Source organism: Squalius cephalus (assembly GCF_949319135.1).
Source record: "Squalius cephalus genome assembly, chromosome: 2".
Lineage (NCBI taxonomy): Eukaryota > Metazoa > Chordata > Actinopteri > Cypriniformes > Leuciscidae > Squalius > Squalius cephalus.
The window spans coordinates 14,610,264-14,631,867 of record NC_137123.1 but is presented as its reverse complement, the minus strand read 5'-3'; the positions used below and the strand labels follow the sequence as shown (position 1 = coordinate 14,631,867).

Here is a 21,604-nt window from a genome sequence, read left to right as displayed (position 1 = left end):
TCACAAGTCAAAGCAATTCATCATTACTCAAGATTTAACAGTTGAAATGACTATACGGCCTTAATTTAATGCAGCAAAAATTATTTTACAGTGTAGGCTACTAAGATCTTTTCTTTTTTTTTCTCAGCCTTTTTCTTGGTTGCTTTTATAAACAGAACACCATTTATTTAACAGTGCCTTTTATAAAAGAGACTATAATATAACTAAAAATTACCATTATGTAGAATATTTTTGTACTTCACTTTTATTAGTTCCCATGTTCTAGTGTGGTGACTCTGACATTACAATGCACAAAGTAATTATGCAATTATAAAAAAAAAAAAAAAAAAAGCTAATAAGTGATAAAAACATCTAACATGGCCACTTCTAACGGATTTAAATTGTCTGCTACTTTTTGCCAGCCCTCTCTCCTGGCTTTTGCAGACTTTGAGGTGTTCCCTGGCGTTTTGATTAAACATTAAAATTCCGAATAAACTTCGACTATTAGTTCTTGCTCTGCTGAGGAGAAAAACTGAGTGCGTTCTTTGGCCACGCTGAGCAGCCAATAGCAGCGTTGCTGATCAATGTTTCTACTATCGATACATATCCCCTTTTAACCAGCGCATGAACGCGCAATTATCTCAGATAACACAATCCAGCTATACTAATCATATCCGGCAAGTGTGTTCGAAGAACCGAGTTAGCCAGATCATGATTCGCACAATGATATCATCTTGGATGTGTCATTTGATCTCGGATGTAATAAGCAACGTACGAAGAACGGGCCCCTGATCTCAGTTTCTGATGGCTTTTTTAGCTACAACAATTGTGCTTTATAAACACACAGTTAAAGCAGCCAGAGAAATTTTTATATTAAAGAGTCAAGGGTCAAGAGCACAACTAAAGCAAACGCTAACCACCATCATGGTGACTTTAAAATACAAAATATGATTTCATTAAACTGGAAATTAAATAAAGTAAATCTGGTTAGTTTAAGTGAAGCTGGTAATAAGTGTACGGCCATGCATTTCATCTTTTTGTTTGGCAAAATGACATCAGCAGAGGTCAAAATCTTGACATCAAATTGACATCGACACTTTGACGTCAATTTGACTTTCATTTTTGACCTATTTCTTGACGTAATTTTGACATCAATTTGATGTCATATTGATGTTAAATTGACATCAAATGCCCACTGGGTCGTCTCTCCATAGTAAAAAGTGGCGTGTTGTCTGCCGGATTTTCCTCCTCTTTGTTTAATTCCGGGAGTTCTGTTGGAATTTTCCCGCACGTTAATTCTGACAATCGAAGTGCAGTTATGAAAATACGTTCAAGACCCATCTGGCCAACGAGTGATGTGGATGTTGTCACCCCAGTGGGCATTTGATGTCAATTTAACATCAATATGACATCAAATTGATGTCAAAATTACGTCAAGAAATAGGTCAAAAATGAAAGTCAAATTGACGTCAAAGTGTTGATGTCAATTTGATGTCAAGATTTTGACCTCTGCTGATGTCATTTTGCCAAACAAAAAGGTGAAATGCATGGCCGTACACTTATTACCAGCTTCACTTAAAACTAACCAGATTTACTTTCTTTAATTTCCAGTTTAATGAAATCATATTTTGTATTTTAAAGTCACCATGATGGTGGTTAGCGTTTGCTTTAGTTGTGCTCTTGACCCTTTACTCTTTAATATAAAAAACTATCTGGCTGCTTTAACTGTGGGTTTAAAAAGCACAACTGTTGTAGCTAAAAAAGCCATCAGAAACTGAGATCAGGAGATGTTGGCTGTTTATTGATGAAATCATCATGTAACTGCCTGAATCCCTGAGCTTATTCAGTGTCTAATGCTTTGATTATATAGGACTTGTGGTATAAAAGTGATTTTATTCATGATAAAAGTAATTTGATTCTACAGCATGTCTAGCAATGTTATCAAATAATATACTTGGTTTTTAATAACTATTTAGTGCACAAAAACATTTCATCTATGGCATTACTGAGACGCACACAGACATCAAGAAACAGCATATGAATCTCAACAATGGTGACAATCAAACAAAATATCCAGATAATCAGATCAACTCCAGCTGCATAATTTATTAAAGCCGCAATGCATGCTGGGAGATGTGGGTGAGTTTTGATTGGTGGTTGCCAGCATGCACTGCAGCATAAAGCATTTCACTGATTGTCACCATTGTTGAGAGTCATACACTGATTCTTGATAGCTAAGTAATAATGTTGAGTTTAATGCATTAAATGTTTTTTAAAAACCTTTATTAATTAAAAAAATTATTCTCATGCTGTAAAATTAAATGGCTTCTATTATAATACAACATTAAAATCACAAGTCCTATATAACCAAACATTAGACACTGAATAAGATCAGAGATTCAGGCAATTACATGATGATATTGTCATCATCTTCAATAAACCGCCAACATCTCCTGATCTCATGGCTTTTTTAGCTACAACAGTTGTGCTTTATAAACACACAATTACAGCAGCCAGAGAAATTTAATTTAAAGAGTCAAGGGTCAAGAGCACAACTAAAGCAAACGCTAACCACCATCATGGTGTCATCAAAATATGTTTAACATATATTAAACTATTTAAATATTATATTTATTTAAACCGGAAATTAAATGCAGTAAATCTGGTTAGTTTTAAGTGAAGCTGGTGATAAGTGTACGGCCATGCATTTCACCTTTTTGCTTGGCAAAATGACATCAGCAGAGGTCAAAATCTTGACATCAAATTGACATAGACACTTTGACGTCAATTTGACTTTCATTTTTGACCTATTTCTTGACGTAATTTTGACATCAAGGTGCCCGCTGGGACATGACTGCATTTTGGTTCGTTTCATAAACTGATCCGGACCAGAGCGATAAGTGTGGTGTGAAAATAAACCAAACGCCTGAAAAATGCTACAAAATTTTTCTCCCTTGGTCCGGACCAAATGAACCGAACTACAGATGTGAAAGCCCCCTTAGTCAGCTACTGATGCGTAGTGTAACGCTTGGGTGCCCTCTGCTGACGAACCTGAGTTTAACCGAAATGAACACTGTGCAATCCAAAATAAATGTAACAATAATGTCTTTACCAAGTTCAAAATGTAAAGGGGGTGCAATTTTATTTGTCCCTTTTGACATCCTCAGTGCTACATACATACAGGATGAAACGAACAGAGCCTATTACAGCAGATTAAATGATGATCATCACATTTACTCACATAGAACATTGATTATATCAAGGATTTATTTACTTACTCGCTTTTCTTAAAGGGAAGAATAAGTTTTCCTCTTTCTTATAAGTTCAAATACCACCCGGCTACTTATATTTGATAAAACATATATTTTTTTCTATTTTATATTTGTTTTATCTATAATATTTTGCAAGATGGAGATTTTAAGCAGATTAATTAACAGGCGTAACTTCCTGGAGTGAAAACTGTTACGTCCTACAGTCAGAACCCTTCCTAAACCCTCAGAGAAGTTCTCTAAGTGAACCCTCGTTTAAAAATCCTCTACATTGCAAAGCTATTAAATGGCTATTCAAGCAATGCTTTGAAGACAATTGTAGACAAACTTAAAGTCATCTGCTTGTGTGAGATGATCCTTTTATGTCCATTTCTGAGGACTGTGATATTCTGTGTAAAGGAGCGGTCACATCAGCGAATTTCGGTGAAATTTAGCAGGCAAACATTGTTTATTGTAGTGATGTATGAAGCACAGCTCACAGAGAAGGCACTTTCAAACCAAGCAGCTTTGTGTTATTTTGGACAATTGTGTCACTTAGCTTGTCTAAAACATTTTAGTTTGGATGTTTTCTCAGAGCGACTCATTGCTGGAGCTGTTGAATTTGGTGTGTGTGATCGTGGGGCTGGTGTTCTTCAGTTTGGCCCTGTTGACCTTTGCCCTTTGTCAGTGGAGTCCTGGAGTGAATAATGTGGCTCGAATCAACCTCTGTGTGAGTCTGCTGTTGGCTCACCTTCTGTTCCTGCTCACACAACAGTTCCTGAGCCTCATACGCCCTCATCAGGTGAGAATGATGAAGGAGCCCTACAGCTCAGCACAGTCTCACTGAGAATCATCATAACCGTCTCTCATGATCTCCAGGAGTTGTGTGCCGTGATATCAGGTGTGCTGCACTTCCTCTTCCTCTCCGGCTTTGTGTGGATGTTCATTGAAGCTGTGCTGCTCTTCATCTGTGTGAAGAACCTATCACAGATCAGCTCCAAAAAGAGGGAGGTGCTTAGCAGTGGATTCCTGTGTGTGATTGGATATACGGTTGCTCTGGTTGTGGTGGGAGTGTCTGTCGGGCTGCTTCCTGAAGGATACGGAAGTGAACAGTGAGTTATTGTTTTTTTTTTTGTTTTTTTTTTACTTCTTGGATAAATTATTTATTTATTTAAGTAAATATTTTATGTTTATTACTGACAACATGTATAAAAATAACCCAGAAGATAGAAATGCATTAGTAATTTTTTACACTTTAATATCTGTATTTTAACATTCAACACCTGAAATAGTTTTTTTTAATTTATTAATTCACTTTTTATATTATGTTTCCTCTAAACAGCTGCTGGATTAAAATGGATAAAGGTTTAATCTGGAGTTTTCTTGGTCCTGTTTGTGTCATACTAGCAGTGAGTTCTAGTTACAGACATATTTCTCATGGGCTGTTGTTGAAGTCAAGAAAACTAATGTGATAATTTCTTATTTTTCTGCAGTTGAACATGATTCTCTTCATCAGCATCGCCATCAGTCTGTGTTTAACTCTCACCAAACTGAATGCTGAAGTTTCTCAGATGAAACAAACCAAGTAATGTGCACTGTTTGTTGCTCTGCCACTATAGAATAGAAAAACATAGACAACATAGACACATTAAATCTTTCTCTCTCTTTCTCTGCAGGATTATGGTATTTAAAACACTGGCTCAGTTTGTGATTCTTGGTTGCTCCTGGATTCTGGGTTTCTTCACTAATGACAGGAAGGAACTGGAGATCCTCTTCCTGATCTTGAACTCCCAGCAGGGAACCTTCATCTTCCTGGTCTATTGTGTCCTCAATAATGAGGTTAGACATCACTCAATTTACCACTATATTCCATTCAAAACTGAACATGAACTATTACAGTTATTTTCTTATTTTGGCAATCCATGACTTTTAGAGGGAAATGTCAGAGTCAGTTGTTTAATCTGTTACTATTCTTCCATTTCCTTCCTGTGACGGAACGTTCAAATGATCCAAAACTTTTCAAACTCCAATTGTCAGAAATTCAAACTTTTAGGCCCAGCTTTCTCACGCTTTCTTTATTTATTTTGTCCTCAGTAATAAGTTCAGCAATTTTATGGTCCCGCTCCATAGGAAAAATTTGCACTCTCTACAGAGACATATAAGAAAGAAAAGTAAAATATCAGTATTTACTTTTGAAAGGGCAACTATAGTCTCATAAAACACATTTTCTTTCCTGTTTATTATAAGGAAATTCCACTGTGGTTGATGAGTTTCAGAGGTTAAATGGATGTCATGAAGTCACTCAGCTCCTCTCGTCTCATTCTTGTCCAGGTCAGACAGCAGTTCAGGAAGTTCTTCAGATGTCTTTGCTGTGGACTCAAACCCAACAACATCAAAAGTGTCCAGAAAAAAAGCTGAGGACTACAGCATCCATATTCAAGAGATGAATGCTACAGAATCAGTGCTTTCAGATATTAACACCAGTCTCCAATTCTGCCAGTAAATTAGCAATTAGCTTAACGTTATACAGGTCTTATTTTTTAGCTGTCATTAATTTTGATGTAAATCTTTTAACTTTTTTTACTATTAGCTTCTTGGTGGAGGGTTTGTTGCCTCATTCTTTTAGACCTGTGTGTGATTTATTTTAATGGAGACCCTTAAAGTGATTTGTGTTTCCTTTAGTTCACTGTAGTCCTTTAATTAACTTTAAGAATATTTAGTATGACGAAGACAGTAAACGATTGTAATTTTTTGCTTATTGATATGAATCAGTAAATAATGTTTCCCTTTTATTATTTTTTCAGCTTCATTGGTTTTCTAATAAATATTAAGAAACTTTAGATGAATTACTCTTTTACAACAGATGTTTCACCGTGTATCTTCGCTCTACTGGTGTAAGGCTGTGTGTCCACCAAAGCGTTTTTTCAGGCGGCTGGCGTATTTTTTCAATTGTTTTCAATGGGAGCGCCGCGTTTTTAAACTGCCATGAGCGTAATGAGGCGCTGAGCATTAGGTGTTTTTTTACAAGTCGCCGAGAGTTGAAGTATGTTCAGCTTTGGGTAAAACCAAAGTCCTTTTAGGCAAGTCGTGCCACTCGGCCGCCATATTGGCAACGCCTCCGGGCAGCTATTTCGGACTAACAAGACCAGGCTCCTATCTAAATGAATGGGCAGAGAGTCAGAACTGCACTTTCACTGGTCACCGGGACATAAAAACTGCATATATAGAAACAGCAGTAAAATATGATAAAAATCGCTGAAAAAGTTTGATGACTTTGCCCCAAAATAAGGTTTAAAACGCCTTTTCCCCCACAGGTTATACTTTTACTACGCATGCGCAAGGGTTCACGACACCAACTTCATTTACGTCTCTATCCAGAATGCCGGTGTTGTGCCAAGCACTTAAACAATTATATTTAAATGTCTGAAACCTAAAATAAACATTATGTTGTTAAAAACACTGAACAGTTGTGATATAGCCTATGACAAGCGCTGAGCGCGTCCGTCTTTGGCTCAGCGCCAGCCACAGCGCGAAAGCACAGGTTGAATATGGCAGTTATGTCACGTCACTGTACATTCACTCCTTAGTGGTCAGCTGCTGACTGTTAAAAGCAGATGATTGGCTTTCCAGCGGGAGGGGCGGGACATGTGCATACAACCGCCATCTTTGCCGTTACGGGTTTTCCTTATATAGTTGTATTGAGGATTGAGGAAGTGGCATGTCTCTTATATAAATTGTCTCTGGTAAAACGCAGCGCTCATCACTGTCACTTTTTACCCAACCGTCCAATCACAGTGGAGGAGAGGCGGAACTAATACCACACTGACCAACCGCCACATTCTGCTTGTACAACATCAACAGATGACAACGACAAGCATAATAATGGAACAAAATAATTTAAAACAAGAGCCAGAGAAAATATGTTACATTGTATCGAAATTTTAATATAGAATCAACACAGGAACAAAATATGTGTGAAATGAGATACTAGTAACACTTTTGTGGATATTCTGTATCATAACAAGGAAAGTGTCTCAACTGAAAAAAATGCTGCGTTGCCAAAACGCTCTCAAGCGCCCACAGCTAGGTGTTTTCAGCAAGATGTTTTTGATGGACACATGACCTAAGGGTTATACTCTGTTTTGTTTCATTTTCATGGATTTTAGTCTATTTCTCGTCAGTTACACGTTTCCTTTGTTCTAGTTTCTCGTCAGTCATTAGTTGTCATGGACATTCATTAACAAGCACACCTGTCTGTTGTTATGGATATTGGATTGATATTGTGATGTACCTGTTTCAAATAAGTTATTTTGATTGCTTTTGGGTTAATGTTGTGTAAAGATGCTTGAATGCTATTTGCCTGGAAAGCAAAACATAGAATGATCTTACAAATGAACTTTCTTTCTTAAGCTGATTTAAAGTTTTATTTATTTTTTTGCATTAACTGCTTTTTATTGTAACTAATAAAATAATTATTTTTTATTGTTTCGATCTCCTCCTGTGAGACTTTACTTATAACAACAAACTGAGCCTCAAAAAAGAACAACCACAACCCACATAGCAACATTGTGCCGTCCCAGATCCGGCCCACATCTGGCACACGTTTAAAGCCAGATGCAGGCCATAGCAATGCCACATGTCAGCCAAGAGCAAATAAATAAACCAGAACTGAACCTTATCTGAGCCACAAAACCTGTGTATATCAAATATGGAGTCATTTCAGCCTTAATAAGCCTGTTAACAAGCAGAATCACTGAAGAAAAGAAGAGAACAGAAAAAGAGACGAGCAGAAACACAAGAACTACAACTGACTTCAGACACAGTCTTAGATTGAGGCAGCAAAGCGGCTTTACAGTGATAATAGGAAATTACAGTAACAGAGATTGTTTTGGTTTTACACTGTAAAAAAGAATACATTGATTTTATTAATATCTAATTAATAAAAATGAGGCAACAGATTACAAGCAATATTATTAATTAAATTTAACAAATTAGAATTGAGTAATAATTAATCAAATGAATTCCTTAAAAGTTAACCATTTAAAATGAGTAAAATTTACAAAATATCTTTTATTGCCAACATTGAAGACACCTGGTGTTAACAAGCAGAATCACTGAAGGAGAAAACCATAATTAAAGTCACCATTGTGGAGATCAGTGTGTGTTTTAGTTGGGCTCGACCCTTAAATTATTAACTTTAAGTTTTGATTGCCTGCTGTACATGAGTTATAACAGCCAGATGAACAAAGAGGAAAGGTGATCTGATGGTGTTGGTTGTGTTTTAATGGCGCGTTTCCACCGAGTGGTACGGTACGGTACGGTACGGGTCGGTACGGGTCGGGTCTGTTAACCATGATTTGGCTAGCGTTTCCACCGCCAACAGTACCCTTACTTGATAGGCGTGGTGTATTCCAGAAAGTAGTGATAACGTCACTTGATAGGCGTGGTGTATGACGGAAAGTAGCTTGACGTCATTCGATCGCGCGGGAAGAGGAAAGTTCACCGCAAACAACAATGGAGGACATACAGCAGATCCTATTCTTGCTTCTCGGTGTGTGGCTGTTTATCTCAAGGAAGAGACAATATTTGTTTGAGCAAAGGCTACATGCTGCAAGGAAAAACACAGCGGAAAAATACAGGGGAATTTGGGAAATTTTAAGGAGCTGGGACGAGACAGACAACCGCGCGAGTAAAGACAAGGCAAGACAAACACGACGGCGCAGGCGGGTAAGCTTGAGCTAAGCTAACTTTTTTATGTCATGTATTAATGTATTTCGTCTTATGTGCTAACTAAGCAATATTGTTATAGATTAAATAACCCTACACTGAATAAATAAGTACAATAAGCCCTGCCTGTGAAACCAGATTTTAACTGTGCCAACTGTAAACTACAGTCTATTCATTAAGCACTATGAAGGTTACTTTTTAAGATCATTAAACTTTTACATGAATCTGTTGATGCCTATATTATTACAAGTGCAATACTAGTTGTGGTTAATGATAGATTAGAAGTATAATTTTGAGAAAATAGTTATATCTGTAAGCTATTTTTTCTTTGTGCTTTAATGACACCAAAGTTCCCTCTCTGGTGCAGTATATTAGATATTTTAACAAATTTATATATTCTATCGTGTCCAAGGGTAACTCTTACAATGTTTATAATACTTTATATAATACTTTATGTATTTTTTCATCCGGCGTATGATAGTTGCACTTTTAATTAAATGACCCACCATCACTGCGACATTGTATTAATCTTAACTTTTTTGTTTGTTTGTTTTCTAGATACTCAATCTGGTGCAAAATCAGCGCCGCAGACCAACCGTTTGGACTTTCAGCCGCTCAAATGACTGGTGGGATGTGATCGTTCCAGGATTCACACACACACAGTGGTTGAACAACTTCAGGATGTCTGAAGAAACATTTATATTCCTTTGTGCCATGGTGCATCCAGCAATGGAAAAGCAGGACACAAACTACAGAGAGTGTGTTCCCCTTAAGAAAAGAGTTGCCATTGCACTATGGAAGCTTGCAACCAACAGCGACTACAGAAGTATTGGCCATCTTTTTGGTGTCAGCAGAACAACAGTGTGTCGGTGCGTCCAGGAATTCTGCAAGGCCGCTAGCATGTTGTTAGTTCCAGAACAGATATGTTTCCCTGACCAGCAGAAGTTCAAAGAGATGGCAGCCTACTTTGAGAACCGGTGGGGGCTTCCACAGTGTGTTGGTGCCATTGATGGGTCACACATACCCATAATAGCCCCAAAGGAGTACCACTGCGATTACTTTAATAGAAAAGGCTGGCATTCCATCATCCTGCAAGGAATAGTTGACGGAAAAGGACTATTTTGGAGTGCATATGCAGGAATGGCTGGAAGTTTGCATGATGCTCGGGTTCTGAGACTATCTACATTGTGGGAGTTGGTCGAGCGTGGAAGCCTCTACCCAGCTTGCACCAGGAACATCAGTGGGGTGAATGCTGGCTTTTATGTGCTAGGAGACTCTGCCTACCCTTTGCAGAATTGGCTCCTAAAACCATTCCCTGACAATGGCCGGCTGACAGCAGAACAACTGACCTACAACAAAAAAGTGTGCAGGGCTCGGGTGGTGGTAGAAAATGCTTTTGGGAGACTCAAAGGAAGGTGGCGGTGCCTTATGAAGAGGAATGACAGCGACATCGAACTGGTGAAGTCCATGGTGTTGACTTGTTGTGCTCTGCACAATCTTTGTGAAAGGCATGGAGAGGATTACCAGCACGAATGGGATACACCTGTTGCTGCAGAGCCTGTGGTGCCACTGGCACAGGGTGCAGAGGAGGAGGGCAGGGATGTACGCGAGGGTCTGATGCGTTATTTGAACAGTTAAATCTGTTGTACAGATAGCAAAGGCACACCTGTGTAAACGCTAAGTTTTGATTTTATGGACATGAATAAATCCTTTTTACTTTTACCCTGCCTCTTCATATTTTGTGAAATATTTTTGCCGCTGCCTCTTATGTAGATGGTGTTTAAACATGAGGTATAATTCATTTTGGGTAACTATATCAAATGGCCAATCTGGTAACGCTTAAGATAATACTGCGCAAGTACACATAATTTACAGCATACCATTTGGTAATTATAGAGTGTGTACATGTAATTATAGGGGAACAATTTATAATATTTGGTGAATAAAGGAGTAACAACCATGAAAAATACAAATAAAATGCAGTATTTCATAACTAAGCTACCCAACTAAGGGCTAATTATTTTAATATTACATGGTATGTAGCTTATGACCTATTATGCTAAAAAACATGGAAAATTACAAATAATTTATGCAGTAATTCATGATTACAGCCCGGAAAGTACTGCGTAAGTACACCGAATTTACAGCGTACCTTTCTGTAATTATTGTACATACTTTATAAGTACACGTGTAATTATAAGGGAACAATTTATAATATTTATAATATTAATTTATAATATTTGGGGTAAAGGACTCATTACTCTGCAATACCTATGACTGTAAAAATAAATAAATTCAGATTTTGTTTGCAATAAATGTAAAGTAACACATTGCTAACTATTTTGTATTTAAGGCAAGCATAATCTCCCAAATGGCCATTATGGCCAAGGTAGCAAACAATAGATGTCATTGACACCAGATGACAGGAACATTAATAAAACGACCTCAATTTATAGAATGGGTAAGGGAGGAATTGTGTGAGATGGCCATTGAACACAGGACACATGAGGTAATGAAAAAGTACTTTAATTTAAAAAGTCAAACAAATGCTATTGACAAAAAAATGAGCTGTGCGACAGAAAAAAGGTTTTGTAAACAAGTGCAAACAAAAATTAAAAGTGCAAACAAAGTAAACGAGTGCAAACAAAAAACTAAATAAGTCCAAAAAAATTAAACAAGTCCAAAAAAGTAAACAAGTCTAAAGTGCTGTGTGCAAAAGAGCACAAGTGGCTGGATCATGGCACAGGGTTGGGGCGACTACTCAACGCCTGCACCAGCTGACTGAGCGTGCCGAGGAAGGCCTGATTGAAGCTTGCAGACTGCTCCATGTGTTGGCGAGTTAGTTCAGCCTCATGCCGCCTTGCCTCAAGTGCATCCTCCAGCATAAGTTCGAAGCGCCGGTCACGGCGTTCCTCCATCCTCTCCAACCACTCCTGCTGCTTCTCATCAGCTGCCTGCATCTCAACCAGGGCCGCATGAACATCCTGTTGCCCCCTTTTCCTCTTGCCTGGAATGCAGAAGAGACAGGAATGTTGGTTTGTTTAGCGAAGCATTTTGATCCTTGTGATTTGAGCCAACCAATATTATGGGGAGATATCTACAGTACTACAATACAATGTATAAATTGGACATGTATATATTAACATATGACGATAATGAACTCATGATACAATATTGCGATACTCCACGACATATGATAAAAGGTAAAAAAAAAAAATTATTGTCGATTAAAATGAAAACTTGGATATTACATTGTGGGTTTAAATGGATAGGCTTGGACTTGGTGCTTGTAACCCAAGGACAATGGTGACACCAGAATAAAAATATTCATGATTCTGAAGCTGAAAATACTGAATTATTTTAGACGAATATTCTTAACGTTCTGGTAATAAGACATTTGCCATTATGAGGACCCACAAATATTCCCCCATTGCATTAGTATACATCATAAGCAACATTATATAGTAATTTAATGTAGTACTGACACTCTGAAAACATGAATTTTTTCTCACACAGTAATTTTTATTTTGGGAGAACTATCCATGATACATATTGTCAACATCCACAATACGTATTGTTGCGCTTTTGTATTGCGAAATATATTATGGCACGATATATTGTTACACCTCTAGTATATATTATTACAGTATTATACATTTCTTTTCACTCTGGTGTTCATGTCTTACCGATTGTAATACGCCGAGGTTCACTCGAAGTTGATGGAGCAGATTCTGGTGGTGGTGTCGGGGTTGATGTCCTGGCAGGCGAACTTGAGCTTTCAAGGGTGGAAATCTCATCAAGTGCCTCCATTTCCTCCTGACAGCTAGGATGCTCAACTGAAAATTTACAAAAGTCACGTTAATAACACAAACGGCAACAATGCGGTTGAGATAAATACAGAACATACAACGTAGTAGGACTGAGTGGGTAGCCAAACAAAGCATTTTTACTTTGTATAATGTACATAAGTATTTTTTTTTCAAGTATCTATAATTTTATAAGAGTAACTTTTATTGCACTACATTCCAAAGCATAATATTGTACTTTTTACCCCACAACATTACTGTACTGTTTAAGCCTATTGAATGTGGACATTTTCACCTTGCTCTGATATTTCATAATAATTTTCAGACGGAGTTCTTACTCTTTCCTTAAGCTATATCATTGGACCCATCTCTCTTTAATATATATTTAGTAGAATATGTTTAGTAATAAAACAGTTGTATTTTATTAGGGTATCTGTAGGCTACAAGTAACGTTACCAACTTTACCTAAGTTAGGCACTTGATCATGTAGGTAGGACCTTCAGGACCACATACGTGGACAGCACCATGAACATAGTCAAGTAAAAAAATAAATAAATAAAGTTGCCAACCAGGGTAGAAATTGTTTCAGGTTTGATATTTGCTGCATATTGCTTTAGTGTACTTGTTGACTTGTAGACTGCTTTTGTGTAGGCTACTGTACACAGTACGCAAATGTTTTATGTAAAAGTTACAGTGATTCACCAAAGGGATTTTTTTCATGTTCCAAAGGTTGTAGTATGGTCCTACTGACCAGACTGACTTACTACATGTGAAATTTTGACAATACCTCCCTTACTGTACGTTCAGTATACAAATATTAATTAAAAAAAAATTACAGCAATTCACCTAAAGTATTTTTTCCTGTTCCAAAGGCTGTAGTGCTTTCCTAGTGACCACACTGACTTACTACAGGTGGAATTTTGACAATACCTCCCTTACTGTACGTACAATAATCAAATATGTTTAAGAAAAAATTACAGTAATTCCCTTAAAGTATTTTTTCATGTTCCAAAGGCTGTAGTGCTTTCCTAGTGACCACACTGACTTACTACAGGTGGAATTTTGACAATACCTCATTTACTGTACGTACAATAAACAAATAAGTTTAAGAAAAAATTACAGTAATTCACCTAAAGTATTTTTCCGTGTTCCAAAGGCTGTGGTGCTTTCCTAGTGACCACACTGACTTACTACAGGTGGAATTTTGACAATACCTCTCTTACTGTACGTACAATAAACAAATAAGTTTAAGAAAAAATTACAGTAATTCACCTATAGTATTTTTTCATGTTCCAAAGGCTGTAGTGCTTTCCTAGTGATCAGACTGACTTACTACAGGTGGAATTTTGACAATACCTCCTTTATAAACAAATAAGTTTAAGAATAAATTACAGTAATTCCCCTAAAGTATTTTTTCCTGTTCCAAAGGCTGTAGTGCTTTCCTAGTGACCACACTGACTTACTACAGGTGGAATTTTGACAATACCTCCCTTACTGTACGTTCAGTATACAAATATTAATTTTAAAAAATTACAGTAATTCACCTATAATATTTTTTATATATTCCAAATGTTGTAGTACTTTCATAGTGATCAGACTGACTTACTACATGTTAAATACTGCCAATACCTACCTTACTGTAAGTATAGTACAAACATATTATTATTAAAAAGTTATTGTAATTTCTCCTTTTTTCATGTTCCAATGGTTATAGTATGTTCCCAGTGATCACTCTACTCAATTAACTTTGATAAATGTATTAGGTAAAAGTATGTATTAGAACTGCTGTTCCTTGTACAACACAATTCTTTCATTGATTAAAAAAAGCAGATATTTTAGGTTAATCATATTTTCAACGTTATAAATAAGCAACACCCTTATTGTAATTATTCAAGTTAAGTTTTTGTTATGAAGTCCTGAAGAAGTGGATTCTGGAACACACTGCTGCTTCAATGTATATCTAATGAGTGATTATAATCAAGGTATTAATCAATAGTTTTTCTTCTAAATATCAAATGAGTTGAATGACTTCTCTAGGCTTATGAGATTTTACTTTGTTATAGAAATTATCAGTGTGATTATTGAAAATGTTATTTCATGCATTCTTTAAATGTCTGTATTTGATATCTGAGGTGTAACGTAAGGGTCTGGCCCATGCCAGGAATGCAGTAACAGTGCTTGCTCATTTAGCCTGGCTTCCAGAGATGAAATATGGACTTCTTTAACAGGTGTCACTACATCCATCTGCTTTTCTAGGCTACCCTGATAGCAATGGTCTCAGGAGTCATTGAAACCTATAGTTGAGAGACCATTTCTTAGTTAAATTCTTTACTTTACAGTTAGATTTAAAGTATCCTCTCCTTGAGAGAAATAACATGTTATATTAATGTTTTGAGAAGACTCTCCTCCTCACCAAATCCAATCTTGAAGAAACTGTGTCTGTGTGTGTTAGTATTCTTGGTTACATGTTAAGGAACAAGTGGAAATATAGCTGCAAGCAGTGATACGGGGCCAAGCCCATGAAGCAGCAGCAAGAGCAAGAATAGTAAAAACAGCAGAAATTGAAGAAAAAAGAGCTGGTTTAGAAGTACAGGTGAAAATGAACTCAAAATGAACAGAAGTTCAGATGAGAATGAACATATGAACAAGACATACATTAATCCAAGAGGAAGAAAGATTAGTGCAACGTTGAATAATAAAGGAATCGACATGACACAACATTACACACATTTTTTTTAAATCATCCCATGCGGGGCTCGAACCCATTATCTCTGGGTCAGATACCTGTCACTCATATCATTTTGCCACTGGGAAGTTGTGTTTTTGGTAAGATGAAGAAGGTCCAATAGTTGAAGTGAGAAGCAATTCAAAATGAATAATTTTTGTATAAATTCACTGCATGTTGTATTTATCAAGTTCGTTCACATATAGACAACATGTCTGGAACAGAAGCTACTTTTCCACCACTTAAGGCCACAATACCTCTTGCGGTCTGGGAATGCGCCACACAGGATTCAAACCCACAACCGGAATGGTTCAGGGTTTGCGGCATGTGGTTTAGCAGCTTGCGCCACTCAGATGACGCTGGCTTACCAAGCTGCCGAGGAGAGGCTTAAGTGTAAGAATGAGCACACAAAGGCATGTTAACCAGATTAGTTAAGTTAGAAAGATAAGTTAGCTTAATGCTAATGTAGTTTATGGTTAGCCTGATAGCTGAAGAGCCACATTAGAAAGAATGGCATCAGGTTAGCATGCTAACCAATTAGCATGCTAAGCTAACTACCATAAGACAACAAATACAGGTCAAATTTGGAGAAAAGTATATCAGGAACGGTAGCAAAAATAAAAAATCTGTTCAGTCACTTCTGTGTGGCTCGGTCCAAAGATCATCTGAGCCAATTTTTGTAAAAATTGAACAAAATTTGAATGAGGAGTAGCACAAAAAATTGAACACTGTACTTTTCAAAATGGCCACTACTGTAATGGGCAGAGTCTTAATGTAAGATATTGATTGTGATCACCATGAGTGGAATCAGGTGTACTAAGTTTAATTTTACATCTATTTACATTCACATCTACACTCACCTAAAGGATTATTAGGAACACCATACTAATACTGTGTTTGACCCCCTTTCGCCTTTAGAACTGCCTTAATTCTACGTGGCATTGATTCAACAAGGTGCTGAAAGCATTCTTTAGAAATGTTGGCCCATATTGATAGGATAGCATCTTGCAGTTGATGGAGATTTGTGGGATGCACATCCAGGGCACGAAGCTCCCGTTCCACCACATCCCAAAGATGCTCTATTGGGTTGAGATCTGGTGACTGTGGGGGCCATTTTAGTACAGTGAACTCATTGTCATGTTCAAGAAACCAATTTGAAATGATTCGAGCTTTGTGAAATGGTGCATTATCCTGCTGGAAGTAGTCATCAGAGGATGGGTACATGGTGGTCATAAAGGGATGGACATGATCAGAAACAATGCTCAGGTAGGCCGTGGCATTTAAACGATGCCCAATTGGCACTAAGGGGCCTAAAGTGTGCCAAGAAAACATCCCCCACACCATTACACCACCACCACCAGCCTGCACAGTGGTAACAAGGCATGATGGATCCATGTTCTCATTCTGTTTACGCCAAATTCTGACTCTACCATCTGAATGTCTCAACAGAAATCGAGACTCATCAGACCAGGCAACATTTTTCCAGTCTTCAACTGTCCAATTTTGGTGAGCTCGTGCAAATTGTAGCCTCTTTTTCCTATTTGTAGTGGAGATGAGTGGTACCCGGTGGGGTCTTCTGCTGTTGTAGCCCATCCGCCTCAAGGTTGTGCGTGTTGTGGCTTCACAAATGCTTTGCTGCATACCTCGGTTGTAACGAGTGGTTATTTCAGTCAAAGTTGCTCTTCTATCAGCTTGAATCAGTCGGCCCATTCTCCTCTGACCTCTAGCATCAACAAGGCATTTTCGCCCACAGGACTGCCGCATACTGGATGTTTTTCCCTTTTCACACCATTCTTTGTAAACCCTAGAAATGGTTGTGTGTGAAAATCCCAGTAACTGAGCAGATTGTGAAATACTCAGACCGGCCCGTCTGGCACCAACAACCATGCCACGCTCAAAATTGCTTAAATCACCTTTCTTTCCCATTCTGACATTCAGTGTGGAGTTCAGGAGATTGTCTTGACCAGGACCACACCCCTAAATGCATTGAAGCAACTGCCATGTGATTGGTTGATTAGATAATTGCATTAATGAGAAATTGAACAGATGTTCCTACACTGTAAAAATTTTTCGTAATTTTAACCCCCTGAGGTCGGATGACGCGCGGGCGCGTCAACTCGATGTTTACTAAATGTTTCTATTAATATCTCCGCGATTGTGCAGCACACATAAATGGTTCTGATTTTGCCGTAATCGATAGATTCTCAGCTTCAACGTCCTTATTCTCGCGAAATCGTACGTGACTCATACAGAGAGCAAGAGGGAAGACAAGATGACCGTTCGCCTTGCGTGATTGGTGGGCTAGCTTGCCTGTCTGCATTTTGTGTGAAACCAACCAATAGATGCAGTTGAAATCCCTAAGTCCCCTCCCATCTCCTCACGGTGAGGAAAATACAAGCTGACACGGAGAGAGAAAGAGTAAAAAAGTCTGCGAAAAAACATGGCAAAAACATAAAGAAGAAGACGATGAAAGATAATGGCGAAGACATTGACAGTACTTGCAGCGGTTTTGGAGAACAGCGACGAGGATGAAAGGCGAGTTTCCGAGCCTGATGGATTTTCTTCTGATGAAGATGAGGATTATGATCACAGAAGAGATCCAGTTGAAGACGGGTAAGCGTATTTATTTTATAAAAACATTGTTCTCATGGTGCACTTTGTCCTAGGCTAACTGTGACCATATTGGCTAAAATGCGCTGTGCTGCTTTGTGTATCTGAACTTTGACAAATTGACTGCGCCTTTAGCAAAGTGTTTACTTTATGTAAAAGTTATTTTCTTGTGTAAAACTGGGGTACACTTACAAATAGTAACGTTGTAGGCATGTAGGCTGTTCTTGGTGGTCTCCTCTTGATAACTAATGTAATATTTTTTTCACTTCAATTCACAATTTGAATAACATTATCTCTTGTAGTGATGAATCAATATGTTTTGGCCAAATTGATAATGCAAGTCCTAACTTATTTGTTTTTGTGTTTTTTTTTCAGAGAGGATTCACAGCTACCAGGGCCCAGTGTAACACAGGCAGCCTCACCTGTGCCTGCACCAGTCACCAGGTCACCACCAGCCCTTACACAGCAACCATCATCACCAACCCGGCCAGCCAAGAGGTCCCGTACCCCCCCAGCATCAACCAGCACTATTTCTAATATATAATATATAGTTCATCTTTGGTTTGAAAAAAAATGTTGAAAAGTTGACATGTCGTAGACAAGAAAACATGAAAATTTGTACATTTTGTGAATATTATTAGTAGTGAGCTTTTTTCACAAAGTAAACATTTGCTTGAAAGAAAGACCTGTTGTAATGCTACTTTTTCATTTGCACTCATCCCATAAAGCTTGATATGTAGTAGGAAGTTATTTTAGTCCTATTTTATCTCAGTCCCTCTAACATTTGGTGAAGGTAGAGTCACAGACAAAACTTGTACTCAAAAACGATTTTTCAAAATGTCTCTTTAGACAATTATTATTCATTATCTACTATTTTATTCATATATTACACTACTTTTGTGACCCTAAGACTTTGGGGAACCCATATCAGGGGCCAAAACAATTCATCCACATGAGTAATGGTATGTTTCCACAAGAGATTTGAAGAATTTCAAAAATCGGACTTATATTTTTCACCTTTTAGAGCTAAATTATCCCTCTCTCTCTCTTTACACAATGCTCTAGGACAAGTGGTGAGCTCATCAGTGAAAGAGCTGGGTTTTCTCTGCACATTTTGATATAAAACACATGGGATCATGTTATGTAATTGCCTTTAAAAGGTGAATTTAATAAGATATGTAAAATCGAAGAAAAAGTGAAAAAAATGCCCTCAGAGGGTTAACAGTAAAAAACTGTAAAAAAAGCAACGGAAAAAAATGTTAATTCCTTAACGGTATGTACCCTTACTATATACAGTGAAAAACTGTAATAGCTCTCACGGGACATTTCATGTAATTTTACATTAATATACTGTTAAATGTACGGATTTTGGAAGTACACGGTAAAAAAAAAACTTACCGTTGCATTTACCGTACCTTACCGTAAAAAATACGGTAGCAAATGTTTACTAATTTTACAAAGTTTTACATCATCGAACTAAAAATTACGGTGAAAAACTGCCAGCTGGTTGCCAGTACTTTACGGCATTGAACTAAAGTTTACGGTAAAAAACTGGCAGCTGGTTGAAAGCGATTTACCGTAAAAAAGATGGTAGTAATATTTTAGGTTTTATGGCATTGAACATTGAACTGAACTTTTATATAAAAAATAAAAAATAAAAACATGCCAGCTGTGGTTTCCTGTAATCTAATTATTGTGAATTACCAGAGGTTTAGACGTTGATGTTCTATTGAAAATAATAAAGTTTTAAGTTACCATCATGGAGATGAGTGTTTGCTTTAGTTGGGCTCTTGACCCTTGACTTTTTAACTTTAGATTTTCTCTGCCTGCTGTAACTCTGTGTTTATAAGACATGTTGATTATGGCTAGGAAATCAGAGAGAAAATGAATCATGTGATGGCGGTTGTGTATCAGTGATGGCAATCACCATGTTTGATTCTCTGGTCTCTTATCTGTAATTATATGTGTTATTAATTTTACATTATTGATTGTAGTAGCCCTATGATTCTACAGCATGTGATCCATCATTGCTGTGATAATCAGAAATTTTTTTTAAACATTGTGTACAGTAACAGTTTGAACTGCTGTATCTATCAGACACACACACAGACATCAAGAATCAGCATATGAATCTCAACAATGGTGATGATAAAAGTGCAGCGCACTTGATGGAGCCTCCAATCAAAACTCATCAGTATCTCCCAGCATGCATTGCAGCAGGAATACATTATGCTGAATTGCCTTAGTATTTTCTTTTATTATTATATCTGCTTTTATTTTTGATGTTGTTTTTGTTGCAGCTTTTTAGTAGCTTGTTTTGTGATGTTCAGAGTTTTATCTGATTATTGTGTTGATTGTCACCGTTGTTGAGATTCATATGCTGATTCTTGATGTCTGTGTTGGTTTAAATTGAGCAGTAGTTTAAAACTTTTTTTCTACACCATGTATTTTTAAAGTTCTTCAGATTATCTGTTGCTCACTTACAGAGATATTATACTCAATAATATGAAATATTTATTTTTAATATTATAATTAATATTATCACTTCGCTCATAAAGTGAGAAATAAGACTCTTTATGAGATCAGTGATTCAGGCCACAATATGACGATTATCTCATCATTAACCTGCCATCATTACCTGGTCACATTTTCTCTCTGATTTTCATGCCATAACGTTTGTGTTATATAACCACACAGTTAAGGCAGTCAGAGTAAATCTAAAGTTAAAAAGTCAAGGGTCAAGAGCCCAACTAAAGCAAACACTCATCTCCATGATGGTAACTTCAAACTTTATTATTTTCAATAAAACATCAACGTCTAAACCTCTGGTAATTCTCAATAATTAGATTACAGGAAACCACAGCTGGCAGGTTTTTATTTTTTATATAAAAGTTCAGTTCAATGTTCAATGCCATAAAACCTAAAATATTACTACCGTATTTTTTACGGTAAAGCACTTGCAAGCTGCTAGTTTTTTACCGTAAACTTTAGTTCAGTGCCGTAAAAGCAAAAAAAAATTCTACCGTATTTTTTACGGTAAAGTACTGGCAACCACAGCTGCCAGTTTTTTTCCGTAATATTTAGATCACTGCCGTAAAACCTAAAATATTACTACCATATTTTTTACGGTAAATCGCTTTCAACCAGCTGCCAGTTTTTTACCGTAAACTTTAGTTCAATGCCGTAAAACATAAATATTTATACCGTATTTTTTATGGTAAAGTACTGGCAACCAGCTGACAGTTTTTTCACCGTAATTTTTAGTTCGATGATGTAAAATTTTGTAAAATTAGTAAACATTTGCTACCATATTTTTTACGGTAAATGCAACGGTAAGTTTTTTTTTTTACAGTGTACTTCCAAAATCCGTACATTTAAAGGTATATTAATGTAAAATTACATGAAATGTCCTGTGAGAGCTATTACAGTTTTTCACTCTATATAGAAAGGGTACATACCGTTAAGGAATTAACTTTTTTTTTTCGTTGCTTTTTTACAGTTTTTTACTG

The 21,604-nt window shown here is 37.0% G+C and overlaps 1 protein-coding gene across 1 annotated transcript; it reads left to right on the top strand.

The window, feature by feature from the left end:
- Positions 1 to 3,810: 3,810 nt before the first annotated feature.
- Positions 3,811 to 5,703, top strand: LOC307154744 (adhesion G protein-coupled receptor E3-like; the record flags this gene model as incomplete). The annotated part of the gene is made up of 6 exons (XM_079864833.1): positions 3,811 to 4,029; positions 4,107 to 4,339; positions 4,570 to 4,636; positions 4,721 to 4,812; positions 4,904 to 5,066; positions 5,559 to 5,703. The coding sequence occupies 6 exons, from the start codon at positions 3,811 to 3,813 to the stop codon at positions 5,643 to 5,645; spliced, it is 861 nt and encodes a 286-aa protein (XP_079720959.1). The 3' UTR covers positions 5,646 to 5,703.
- Positions 5,704 to 21,604: the final 15,901 nt, after the last annotated feature.